The 13,350-nt window shown below is 38.3% G+C and overlaps 1 protein-coding gene across 10 annotated transcripts in view; it reads right to left on the bottom strand.

Annotated features, from left to right (window-relative positions):
- Positions 1-1,996: 1,996 nt before the first annotated feature.
- Positions 1,997-13,350, bottom strand: part of dnaaf11 (dynein axonemal assembly factor 11) — an 80,633-nt gene continuing 69,279 nt past the window's right edge. For 8 of the 10 annotated variants that reach the window (XM_069921636.1, XM_069921645.1, XM_069921644.1 and 5 more), the window contains 2 exons: positions 12,700-12,964; positions 2,195-2,306 (listed from right to left, as the gene is read on the bottom strand). In XM_069921636.1, coding sequence (XP_069777737.1) covers positions 2,289-2,306; positions 12,700-12,964 — 283 coding nt within the window. In that variant the 3' untranslated portion in view covers positions 2,195-2,288. Of the gene's footprint in view, positions 2,307-12,699; positions 12,965-13,350 lie in introns of all 10 variants that reach the window. The other 2 variants (XM_069921640.1, XM_069921641.1) reach the window with 1 other exon arrangement.

Raw genomic sequence — 13,350 nt, 5'->3', positions numbered from 1 at the left:
CACTGGGTTTGCACCGGAAGTGACCTTAACCATTTCTGGACCTATAATTGTTTGGAACTCAGCATGTGTGAAAGCAATATTAGCTCACTGATGACATCAAGGGCACAGGTGTAAAGACATCCTGAGATTTATACATTATGGATTCTCACCACTCACCTGCAACAGCATCTTAATGATCCAAGCAATTTGCTTTAGAGAACAATTTGTTGGACCAAAGCAAAACTCAGCAATTCATTTTGAAAATGAAATCCATAACCACAATTCCAGAGACAGAGCTTGGATAGGAATAGAGTATCCACTTCATTATCAGAAATTAGCTTGCTCCTACCTGTGACGCAGTTGAAGCTGAGACGTCAACTACATGATTGGGCTCATAAGTATTAATAGCATTAGCTATCACTGCTACACTGTGGATCTGGGTCTGCAGAGTTGACAAAGAGTCCTTTGCTGGGTTAACACTGGACTCTTCCGTGCTCCTTGACATAGCACGCGAGTTTCCTGGTATGCCTACGAATGCTCCAATCATTTTATTGTGCACACCCATCAATTTTCTCCTACAAAGTGGAGAGAAGAGTATGGGTTGAGGTGAGAGAATTATAATGACACTGATTTACCACAGTTTACAAACAAAGAATACACTCACTTGTTTCCTTCAGCACACCATGAAGTCGACTTTTTTTTTATTATTCACTGGACACATCATTGCATTCTTCAACTCCCCAAACACCACTGATCTTCTTATTAGCTCACTGCCACATGTTTGATCCTGACGCTCTCACTTTCCTCCTCCTGCATCTGAGATTCAACACCTGTATACCGATGCTTAACACACCCACACGTGCACTATTTCTCCTGCAGGTTGCATCAGTTACATCATTAACTCCCAATGAAGGTAAGTATGCAATAGCCCCCCCACCCCAGCCTTTGAGCCATGGAAGGAATGACTGATTGGACTGTCCCACTGTGTAACTGACTGGAGGGCTGAAAGTTCAGCCCGATCTCGTACGACAGTGCAACACAGGTGATGACTGGCAAGAGTGCGACTGGCTCTCTAACTCTGGCTCCAACGCAGAATATGGACCATTAATAAATGTTGGGCTTCAACTTGTTGATGGAAACTGTCAGCTTTTCTATTCCTGTCAATCACAAAGGTCTTTGGGTGGTGTTGTAAGACCTGAAAAGAACCATCGTAAACTGGCTGGAGTGGTTCACGAACATTATGCCAGAGGAACAGGAGTACAATGTCATAAATCATTCAGCACATACACTGGAGGTGACGCCTGCCATGCAGGAGTAGGTATTCCCAAAGACGATCAACATAACTAGCCAGATCATAGAGTTGTGCTTTGACTGAGATTCACAAACTCACCTGGCAAGGTTAATGTAGTGACGCATATTAGCTCTGCCAGTGAACATCCAAGATCTGCTTTAACAGCAGTATGCATGCCAAGGAGAACTATGGGCAAACATTTGCTCCTAATGAAGGCAAGTACGTGACCACAACAGAAGTAGGTTAAAAAAAAAAACCCCATAGAAATCCAAACTTACACTATCTGAAATATGTAAATCAAAAGAAAATGTGGGTTGATGAGAGGAGGAAGTGGAATTGAGGTCATTTAGATAGAAGCATTCAGTCAACATCGATGATCCTGTGGCTGGCCATGGACCTGTATTGCTTGCTCCTTACTAAGGCAACCAGCTTACTTTATTTTAAAACAAATGAATAAGCAATTAAATTAAAATCCAATTTTTCTGAACATGTCCTCCCACACTGCCAGTGGTGGAAATCAATAGGAAATTTGAATAAAAATAATTTTAAAATGTTTATTTCTTGCTTTGAAGCTTGGTTATAATCTTGATTTTTTTTGAAGTTAACAGTAAATTGACTTCAGAATTCTGCTTACAATTATCATTTTAAGTACAGAGTTGTAAGAAGTTGGCTGTTTGTGACTGATGCAAGATGACTCAAGTTAATAATAAACAAATGAGATCCAAATTATTCTGGTCATAGTAAACTTTATTTTCACTGCTGCTTTACCTTAAAATAGGAAAACTATACAACAATTAAGAGGAAGAATTCATTTGATCAAATATCCAGACCGACGGTGCTGATTCATATCTAGTTTTAGTCGAGCAGTGGTGGAACCTCAGGGTTATCCTGAAAGTCACCGATGTCCCTTTTCAGTGCCCTACTTTGATTGATTTTGAGTGGTCCTTGAGGAACTGATTTCTTCATTGTCACTATACTGGTTATGTCAACGTGTTTGCTTGGATCCACTTCCAGCTTCTCAATACATTGAGTTGTTCTGTGGGATAACAGCAGAATATTCAATCAGATTATTGTACAATTCAAATCTTCCCATCCATTGGGTTTATACATTTATTATTGTATTAGGCTAACCTGTTTCATTAGTATTACTTTTATTGGGCACACTGTAACTTCAAATTAATTTAACATTCTCCTTCAAAAAATTTCACACTTAAATGGTGGAATTTGAGGTTTTTTTGGAGGTCACAGATGCAATTGATGACAACATCATTGGAAGTGCCTTGTGAAGCCTTGGTGGGGGTGGAGTTTGGTATCATTTCTTTCATTCTTTATCACTCAATCTTCATCTTCTGGCCACTTAATTTTAAAGGGGAATGTGGAAAAGCATCTGGAATGTGGTGAATGGGTTTACCATTTGGATCAGTCTATTTGAAATTTGTCTTGCAAAAGGTGACACAGCACCATGCATATGACTGCAGGAAAAATGCATCAGGCTCTTCAGACAAAATTGGGTTTGAACATTCAGCATTATTTTTGTGAAAGTTATTCTGGGAGTGAACAGTGGCACAGCAGGTAGTGCACAGTTAAGCAATTAGGTCAGTCCTGACTCTGGATTTATCTGTTGGTTATCTATGGGTTTAAATATGGTTGACATAGATCATATCATTAAATGAGACAGAATTTACTCTTTGTTTAAATAAAGGAATTGTTTAATTTAGTCTTTTTTATTTTCTATCCAGAACTATTTTTGAACATCTTATGAGAAAGAGATAGATGGTTAATTACCATAGTGATCGAATTTAATGTTTTAAAGAAATATTGTTAAATAAACAAATATGAATAGATTGTTGATTAATATTTATTTAATTTGTGATAGGCATTTGTATGTTAAAATCAATAAAAATATTTTAAAAAGTAAAATAATTATCTGTGAGGTGTTTGCATTTTCCTCCTTTGACTGCATACACTTCCCCAGGCCTTCTGGTTTCCTCCCACATCTCATATTACACTATTGTAAATTGTCTCAAATGAAAAGAAATGGCAGGGGCATGGCAAGACGTGTGGTTCCACCTTCCCCCAGTTAGACTTCTAAATACCCGAATTTAAAATTTGTAAAGGTGGTTAAAAATAATATTTATAGACTTTGGAATATTGGAGGATTGCAATGGCTGCAAATGTGAAAAATTCAAAAACTCAATTGCAAAAGAAATTACCTTACAAAAGTGTTGAAGAACTGAGGCCTACTTACCAAGTTGAAGCCATGGAGTCATCACCTGGAGTCCCCAAGCCTCAGAGGACTCCTGGTCGGTTAAGTATTACGCCGGCACTGATTGCAAGATGGCGCCGGCTCAGTGACGGGCTCAGCTGGCCCTGACTTGTGCCCCCGTGAGTCCAGGGGCGTGGGCGGATCAGCTGACCAAAGACAGACCCGTGAGCCCACAATACTGCCTGGCAGTCTGGAGCGCGCAGTGTAGCACCTGTGTGGAAGATGACTTTGCCGGGCATGTGTGGAGTGTTGTGGGTCTGGGAACTACTGGACAAGGTGTGGGCTGTGGGGGAGCCTGAACAGCGGTGGGCTGAAGAGGTCGGCACGCTTTCGACAGGCGTTCAGACCAGCAGCCGCACTGGAAGAGGACCTATGATGTTAGAGGCGGAAGAAAGATCAACATTACTGGAACTTACACAGGAAGAAATGGGGACTGAGACCAGAAAAGGTAGGCCTCAAAAGGAGGTGATGGAACCTGGAATGGATTCTGTGTTCACAATTTTGGAAGGGATTGCTCATCAAATAGAACATATATCAATACAGATGTCTACTCAGATGACTCAAGGATTTATGGAAGTGAAAACTAAAATGACTACTATATGTGAAGAAATGACTTGTATGAAGCAAGGTATTAATGTATTTAAAAGTGATGTTAATAGATGTATAAAATCAGTGGACACTGTACAAGATAACATTTAAAAAGATTGAAGTTTTTTTTAATGTAAGAATCAAGTAGAGCAAAATATGGAAAAATGGATGACATTCGTGGATTGGGGGATTCAGAAGAAGGAATTATTGAAGAAGATTGATTCATTAGAAAATCAGGGTTGAAGAAATAATGTAAAAATAGTAGGTCTTCCAGAAGATATAGAAGGTTCTGATCCAGTAAAGTTTTTTAAGAAATGGATTCCTGAGGTGTTAAGCAAGGAATTTTTTCTGGATGGTCTGGAGTTAGATCGAGCACATAGAGCACTAAGGAAGAAACCGTTTCCAGGCCCACCACCATAAGCAGTTTTGATTCGCTGTTTGAAATACCAGGACAGAGAAATGATATTATGAATGGTGTGTAATGGAGGATTTAGACCAGCTTATGCAAGAAGGGATGCAGTTGCATCAGAAGACATAATCTAAATTTACACTATGAGGCCCAGAGATGCAGTTTTCTTTTGTTGGTCGCAGACTGTCAGGAGACCTTGAAGATAATTAAATCATTTGTTCAAAGAGATAAGATCTGAAGTAAACAACTTTTGGGTAATATAAGCCGTGGTCCCACTGCTGATGTTTGAGACTCTCCAAGAGGTGGCAACATCTCTCAACAAGAAGAACTTCAAGAGTCCAGCTAACGTCCCGGTCGAGGGAGGTAGAGAAGCTGCTACCGGCGCCCCGACAACCTACTACAAGTGTGCAGTCGTCGCCTCGCTTTGGCAGTTGGGAGCAGTTCAGGCATTGATAAGTATAATTGGGAAGGGCTTGCATATTGTAGTGTGAATTCAGCTAGCTATTTAGTAATAAAGACTTGTATAAACTGAACTGCTCTCGGTGTGTGTGTCTATTTTCTTGCGGTAGCTCAAACACTGTGACCAATCTAAAACGATCAAAATGAGAGATATAAGTTTACCCAAGACAATTCCCAAATGTGGATCGGGTTCTACTCCATGCCTTTCTTTATCTGCACAGTACTGCTGCCGGAGTTTAATATTACGGCAGATCGTTTGGACATGCTTATCCTCCCATTCTTTGGCTCGGTCCTGACTGGTGCAAACAATCTCACTCATCATGGAACAGTGTTGTCGCAGGGCTTCTAGCTCCTCCTCTAGTTGCTCTCTCTTACGCTGAGATTCTACTTCTCGCCTTACTGATTCTGATTCATGCTGAACAGAGTGGCGTAAGGCTGTGGCCAGCAGCCAAAAACTGTCTGTCAGCGTCCCCTTTTTAACAGGAAATTTACTGTCTCGAAGGAGAGTGGCAACCCGCTCTCCCAGAGGCGCACTTGATGGATCTAACTTCTCATCCCAACTGAGGGGTGGTCCCAACAAAGACAGGGTATTGGCCAACATGCCAAACCCATCGTCTTTGGAATTCCATCCTGGAGTCAAGAACTGCTCAGGGCTCACCTCTTTCTTTCGACGAAACATCTTGAGACCAACCCTGCTCGCTGCGCCAATTGTCTTGGGTAAACTTATACCTTTCATTTTGATCGTTTTAGATTGGTCACAGTGTTTGAGCTACCGAAAGAAAATAGACACACACACCGAGAGCAGTTCAGTTTATACAAGTCTTTATTACTAAATAGCTAGCTGAATTCACATTACAATATGCAAGCCCTTCCCAATTATACTTATCAATGCCTGGACTGGTCCCAACTGCCAAAGCGAGGCGACGACTGCACACTTGCAGTAGGTTTTCGGGGTGCCGGTAGCAGCTTCTCTACCTCCCTCGACCGGGACGTTAGTTGGACTCTTGAAGTTCTTCTTCTTGTTGAGAGATGTTGCCACCTCTTGGAGAGTCTCAAACTTCCGCAGTGGGACCATGGCTTATATTACCCAAAAGTTGTTTACTTCAGATCTTATCTCTTTGAACAAATGATTTAATTATCTTCAAGGTCTCCTGACAGTCTGCGACCAACAAAAGAAAACTGCATCTCTGGGCCTCATGGTGTAAATTTAGATTATGTCTTCTGATGCAACTGCATCCCTTCTTGCATAAGCTGGTCTAAATCCTCCATTACATGGCGGTGCAGAAAGCACGACAGAATCAGGCTCCAATGATGGTCCAGAATAACAGGATTTTTTAATGCGGATTTGAGTCGAGAAATTATTAGAAGGCGCTGAGAATTTAATTCAGCTAAAGTACTGTGGCGAAAGGGATATAAATTTGCCTTTCATTATCCGGCCGTGTTAAAAGTTTTTTATGGGAACTTTCAATCTCAATTCTTTGAAAATGATCATGACACATTAATTTTTGCAAATTCATTGCCAGATTTACGAGGAAATGGACGATCGTCATCACTGTCACCTAAGAGGAGGGTAAATGGCAATGGAAATGGGAAGAATGGAAAACATGGAAAGAATGGGAAGAAAGTTGAATTGACACAAAGTCTTATTGATATTGAAGATCCGGAACAATCATTGGGACTGGAATCATTGGGTTGATTATTTTTGTTTCAGTATTTTGTGAAAGTCTGACTCGGGGGGCTGGATGACACTGAGACCTTTAGTCATCTGCCACTAGTGGGTTTTACCACACCCAGATTTTAGGGAGCTACTACTTTTTAGCAGTTTGTTTTGGGGATTGTTAGTTTTCTTTTCCTTTTTCAAAATATTTACATCAGGGGGGGTAAGAATATTAAGGGAATTAGAAGGGGAGTATTATTTTATAGTAGTGGAATATATTATTAGATTAAGATATGTCTAATTTGAATTTTGCAACTATTAAGGTTCAAGGTTTGAATAACCCAATTAAGCGCAAACAAGTTTTGGCTTATTTAAGAAAAATGAAAGTTGATATTGCTTTTTTGCAAGAAACACATTGGACTGAAAAGGAACATTTGAAATTCAACAGAGAGTGGATTGGTCATGTATTTTCTTTAATTCTGAAGCAAAGGGTGTAGCAATTTTAATTCATAAGAAATTTCTGTTTGAATTGGAATCGTTTGAAGGAAATGCTGGGAGGGTTTTGATGGTTAATTGTAAAATTTTTGCTGACAAAAGGCAAAGGAGGAAAAACCCAACACCCAACCCCAACCAACCAATTTTCCCCTGCAGCCGCTGCAACCGTGTCTGCCTGTCCCGCATCGGACTTGTCAGCCACAAACGAGCCTGCAGCTGACGTGGACTTTTACCCCCTCCATAAATCTTCATCCGCGAAGCCAAGCCAAAGTTTTTATTACTTTTGTAAGGAGCAGATTACTTTGTTTTTGGCTGAGAATGTCAATTCAGTATGTAGTAATTTTGTATTGTGGGATGCTTTGAAAGCATATTTATGAGGGCAAATTATTAGTTATACTATGAAAGTTAAAAAGCAATATGCGACGGAAAGCTTAATGTTAGAGAAACAAATTGCTGAATTGGAAAAGGAATTTCAGAAAGATGTTACAGAAGCTTAAAAAAAGCTGCTTTAGTGAAGTTGAAATTACATTATAATACTTTACAAACTTATCAGTATGAGCCTCTACTTTATCGATCTAAGCAACGTTATTACGAACTGGGTGAATGAGCTCATAAGGTATAGCATGACAATTAAAAAGAGAACAGACATCACAAATTATTAATGCTGTGAAAAATAATTCAATAGTTACCTATAAGCCTCAGGAAACTAATGATCAGTTTCATTCATTTTATCAAAAATTATATACTTCTGAGGGAAAGCGGAATGCTGGTTCTATCGAATCCTATTTATTTAAATTAAATTTACCTGTTTTAGGGGAGGATGAGGTTAAAGAATTGGAAGCTACATTTATGGATTTTGAGATTAAAGAGGCTCTACAAGAGATGCCAAATGGAAAGTCGCCAGGAGATGATGGATTTTCTGTTGAATTTTATAAAGTTTTTTATGAAGATTTATCCTCTATATTTGGAGATGTGTTGCAGCAAGTAACAGAGAAGCAGTTGTTACCAGAATCTTGTTCAAGTGCTATAATTACTGTGATTCCTAAAATAGGGACCCATTGAAAGTATCTTTGTATAGACCTATTTCTTAGATTAATAACAATGGTCAATGCATTTAGACAGCAACTTAACCTGGATGCGGAAAAAGCCTTTGATAGGGTTGACTGGAATTTTTTTGTTTAAGGTGGTAGAGAAATTTAATTTTGTCCTTTATTTTATAGGCTGGGTTAAGGCTTTATATAAAAATCTAACTGCTAAGGTGGTGACAAATGGTCAAATTTCCTTATCATTTCATTTAATGCATTCGACTCGACAAGGTCACCAGCCTTATTTGCATTGGCTATTGAACCATTAGCTCAGACAATAAGACAGAATGATAAGATTAAAGGAAAGAAAATTGGGGAGGATGAATATAAGATTAATTTATTTGAGGATGATGTGCTGGTATATTTGACAGAACCGGAACAGTCTTTCAAATATTTACAAGATTGTTTGTTAAAATTTGGAGAGCTATCTGGATGTAAAGTAAATTGGGATAAAAGTGAAATATTGCCAGTTGGGGATGGAGATTATTCAGAATATAAAAGTATTATAAAATTGAAGTGGTCAAATAGAATTAAATATTTGGGAGTGGTAGTAAATGCCGACTACCAATCTTTATATAAATTGAATTACGTCCTTTTATCAAAAAGGATTAAAATGGATTTGATTAAATGGAAAGATTTGCCATTAACATTAATTGGTCGAGTAAATTGCATTAAAATGAATATTTTTCCTCGAATTCAATATTTGTTTCAGTCTATACCATGTTTATTTTCAAAGGGTGTTTTCAGGACCTGAATAGGGCAGTACGGGAGTTTTTATGGAAAAGAAAATTAGCCCGAGTAGCTTTACATAAACTTACATGGAAATATGCTTTAGGTGGATTGCAGTTAACTCACTTTCAAAATTATTATGACGCAGCTCAGTTGAAATTTGTTAGCAGATTGATGGATGTCGACCAACCTCCGAGTTGGGCAAAGGTGGAAATGGCTTGTATATCTGAAGTTGAGATACATCAGTTTATATTTAAATGGAATATGAATTTATTGCGGGAATGTGATATGGCGGTATTAAAACACTTGTTAAGAATATGGATTAAAAGAAACAGGGTTTTAAGATCAAAGGGTAAATTACCAATTCAAACCCTGTTATATCATAACCAGCTTATTCCTTTTTAAATGTTTAATAATCATTTAAAGAAATTGAATTCTCAGGGCATAAAGATAATTCAGGACTGTTTTGAAGGCCAATTTCTTTCTTTTATTCAATTGAGGGAGAAATTTGATATATCTGTAAATTCTCTGTTTGTGTATTGTCATCTCAGAGCTTTGATAAACGATAATTAAGGTAAAGAGATGAATTTACCCATGTTGACAAAATTTGAGTCTTTGATTTCTTCTGTACCTAAGAAAGGTTATATTTCAGATATGTACCAATTGTTACAAGATAGTATGGATAAACCGGAATGGGAGAAATCTAGGCTTAAATGGGAAAGTGATTTAACATATTTTTCCATAAGATAATTGGGAGGTTATGTGTTCTGATAGTGTAACTGAAGGAACGGATGTATGTTATGGAATGGTCAATTATAATTTTTTACATCAGTTATAGTTGTAAAAAAAATGGATTTAGTAATTTGGATTCTTAGATTTTTAGATGTGGACTATGTACTGGAACTTTTTATATGCTGTTTGCTCTCGTTTTAAAGTACAACCATTTTGGGAAGGAATAAATTAGTTTTGGAAAAATTATTTAAGATTAAATTACCGTTAGACCCATCAATCTTTTTGTTGGGATATATGGTTTCTTTGAAAGGATGAAGGTTGGATAAATTTCAAATTGCATTTGTACGTCTAGTGTTATCTGTAGCACAAAAATGTGTAGCTAGTACTTGGAAGGATAATGTGGAGGTTAATATAACACACTGGCATAATGAGTTGAGAAATTGTATTATGGAAAAAAAATACATGTAATCTACATGATAATTATTCTTTTTTTGTTAAAATGTGGTCTTCTTATTTGGAGTATATGAATTTAGAAATACTTTGAAATATTCTTTATAATCACTATTATCTTTATATCTGGCTCCCCTTAAGGCAGCTGAAGGGGTGGGAAGGGTTTTTGTTTTTCCTTCCTGTTATGTTTGATTGTAAGTTGTTTAAATTCTTTTAAATAGAGTTTTTAAAAAAAAGTGAAGAGAAATGCCAGGGGAATGAAGGGTGTGTTGCATGTGAGAAATAATACGATACAAGTAAGTAAATGCAGGAATCTGGCTGATGAGAATGCTCCGAGGTCTGGCATAGATTTGGTGGGCTAAATGGCCTCATGACAAAAACAAAATATGCAAACAATGACAGTTACTTTGAAGAACAATGTAGTGAAAGATAGCAATTTTGGACTTTATTGACATCATTTTGGCAAGCTAGGTGCCAGTAAATCAGTGCAAGGATGTACAAAAATCTGCTAAGAATTATGTACTCAATCAATCAACTGCTGCGAGGCAGAAATATGTGAACATTTGGTGATGTCATATTAAAACGATATTCTTAACAGGAAAGTGAGGATTGGTAAGAACATCTCCACCACAATCTATCGCTCCCTGTGCCTCTTAAACCTCCTTTAAACTTTCCTCTTCTTGGAGAGCTATGCCATCTAATGCACCTCTCACCCTGAGCCTATTCCTCTGAAATAAACTGGACTATAAAATGAACTAGAATAAGCAAATTATATATCTATCTATGTTTCACCAATCAGTAAAGAAATGTTAAGCCCTTACAATTGAGGTTATAATACAATAAAGATTCTGGAGCACCATAAAACATTACAGCATATAAACAAGGCTCCCCCATCCCCCTCGGCCATTCTAGTTTGTGCCAAATCATTTTTTTTGCCTAATTCCACTTACCTGCACCCAGTCCACAGCCCTCCATACCTCTCCCATCCACGTATCTGTCCAAATTCTACTTTAATGTTAAAATTGAGCCCGGATCTACCACTTCAGCTGGTAGCTCATTCCACATTCCCACCACTCTCTGTATGAAGAAGTTCCCCATCATATTCACCTTAATTTTTTCCCCTTTCACTCTTAAACCTTTGGTTTGTATCTCACCTACCCTCAGCGGAAAAACCCTATCTACATTTACTCTGTCTGTCCCCCTCATCATTTTAAATGCCTCTATCAATTCTTCCCTTATTCTTCTACACTCCAGGGAATAAAGCCCTAACCTGTTTAACCTTTCCCTGTAACTCTGTTTCTGAAGTCCAGGCAACATCCTAATAAATCTTCTCTGCACTCTTTTAATCTTATTCATATCTTTCCTTTAGTTAAATGACCAAAACTGTAGACATTACTCCAAATATGGCCTCACCAATGTCTTATACAATTTTAACATATCATCCCAACTCTTGTACTCAGTTGTTGCGTTTATGAAGGCCAATATGCCAAAAGCTTTCTTTACCACCCTATCCACCTGTGATGCTATTTTCAGGGAATTATGTATCTGTATTCCCAGATCCCTCTGTTCTGCTGCACTCCTCAGTGCCCTACCATTTATCGTGAATGTCCTTTCTTGGTTTGTCCTTCCAAAATGCAACACCTCACACTTGTCTGCATTAAATTCCATCTGCCAGTTTTCAGCCCATTTTTCCAACCTGTCCAGATCCCTCTGCAAGCTTTGAAAACCTTCTTCACTGTCCACAATGCCTGCAATCTTAATGTCATCTGCAAACTTGCTGATCCAATTTACATTATCATCCAGATCATTGATATTGATGAGAAACATCAATGGTCCCAGCACTGATCCCTGATGCACACAGCAAGTCACAGGCCTCCAATCTAAGAAGCAATCATCCACCACTACTCTCTGGTTTCTCCTGTCCACTCATTGTCGAATCCAGTTCACGACTTCACCATGAATACCTAGTGTCTGAACCTTCCTGACTAACCTCCCATGTAGGACCTTGTCAAAGGCCTTACTAAAGTCCATGTAGACAACATCTACAGCTTTTACCTCATCAACCTTCTTGATAAAAACTCTATAAGATTGGTTAAGCATGATGTACCTTGCACAAAGCCATGTTGACTTTCCCTAATCTGTCCAAGGCTATCCAAATAATTGTATATCTGATCTCTTAGAATACCTTCCAATAATTTACCTTCTACTGACATCAGGCTCACTGACCTATAATTTCCAGGGTTACTTTTGGAGCCTTTTTTAAACAATGAAACAACATGAGCTACCCTCAAATCCTCTGGCAACACACCTGTGGCTAAGGATATTTTAAATATTTCTGCCAGAGCCCTTGAAATTTCTACACTAACCACTCTCAAGTTCCAAGGGAATATATTGTCAGACCCTGGGGATTTATCCACTCTTATTTTCTTAAAGACAACAAGTATCCCCTCCTCTTTAATCTGTATAGGTTCCATGACCTCAGTGCATGTTTTCCTGACTGCCCACGATTCTGTGCAATTTTCCTGTGTGAATGCTGATGAAAATAAAAACATTTAATACCTCTTCCAGCTCCTCTGGCTCCATACAAAGCCAACGACTCCAATCTTCAAGGGGACCAATTTTGTCCCTTAATATCCTTTTTCTTTTAATATACTTGTAGAAAACATTAGGATTTTCATTCACATTGTTTGCCAAAGCAATCTCGTTTTCTTTCAGACTTCCTGATTTACTTGGTTTTTCTTGTATTTTTTTTATACTCCTCAAGTACTTCAATTGCTCCATGTTGCCTATACCTCTCTTCTTCTGAACGAGATCCCCAATATTCCTAAAAAAACAAGATTCCATATAGGGATGGAATTTGTGATATGTGTCCAAGAATGCTTCCCAATTTAATAAATTGAGGGCCTTATTAGAGAATGTGCAACACGGAACCTCCTCTTTGGGTATGAGTTTGGGCAAGTGGGTGATTAGTACATGTACCAAAATTAATGGTGTATTGGTCAGTGAGGAAGTATACAATTCCCAGGGCCTGACAAGATATTCCCTTGGACCTTGAGGAAAGCTGCAAGGGCCCTAGCAGAGATATTTAAAATGTCTTTAGCCATAGTGAGGTACCAGAGGATAGCTAATGTGGTTCCATTGTTTAAGAACATTTCCAAGAGTAATTGGCAAATTATAGGGCAGTAAGCCTGACATCAGTAGAGGATAAGC

Source organism: Narcine bancroftii, chromosome 2 (genome assembly GCF_036971445.1).
Source record: "Narcine bancroftii isolate sNarBan1 chromosome 2, sNarBan1.hap1, whole genome shotgun sequence".
In the NCBI taxonomy this organism is placed as follows: Eukaryota; Metazoa; Chordata; class Chondrichthyes; order Torpediniformes; family Narcinidae; genus Narcine; species Narcine bancroftii.
The sequence above is the reverse complement of the archived record's forward strand: the minus strand, read 5'-3'. Positions and strand labels throughout refer to the sequence as shown.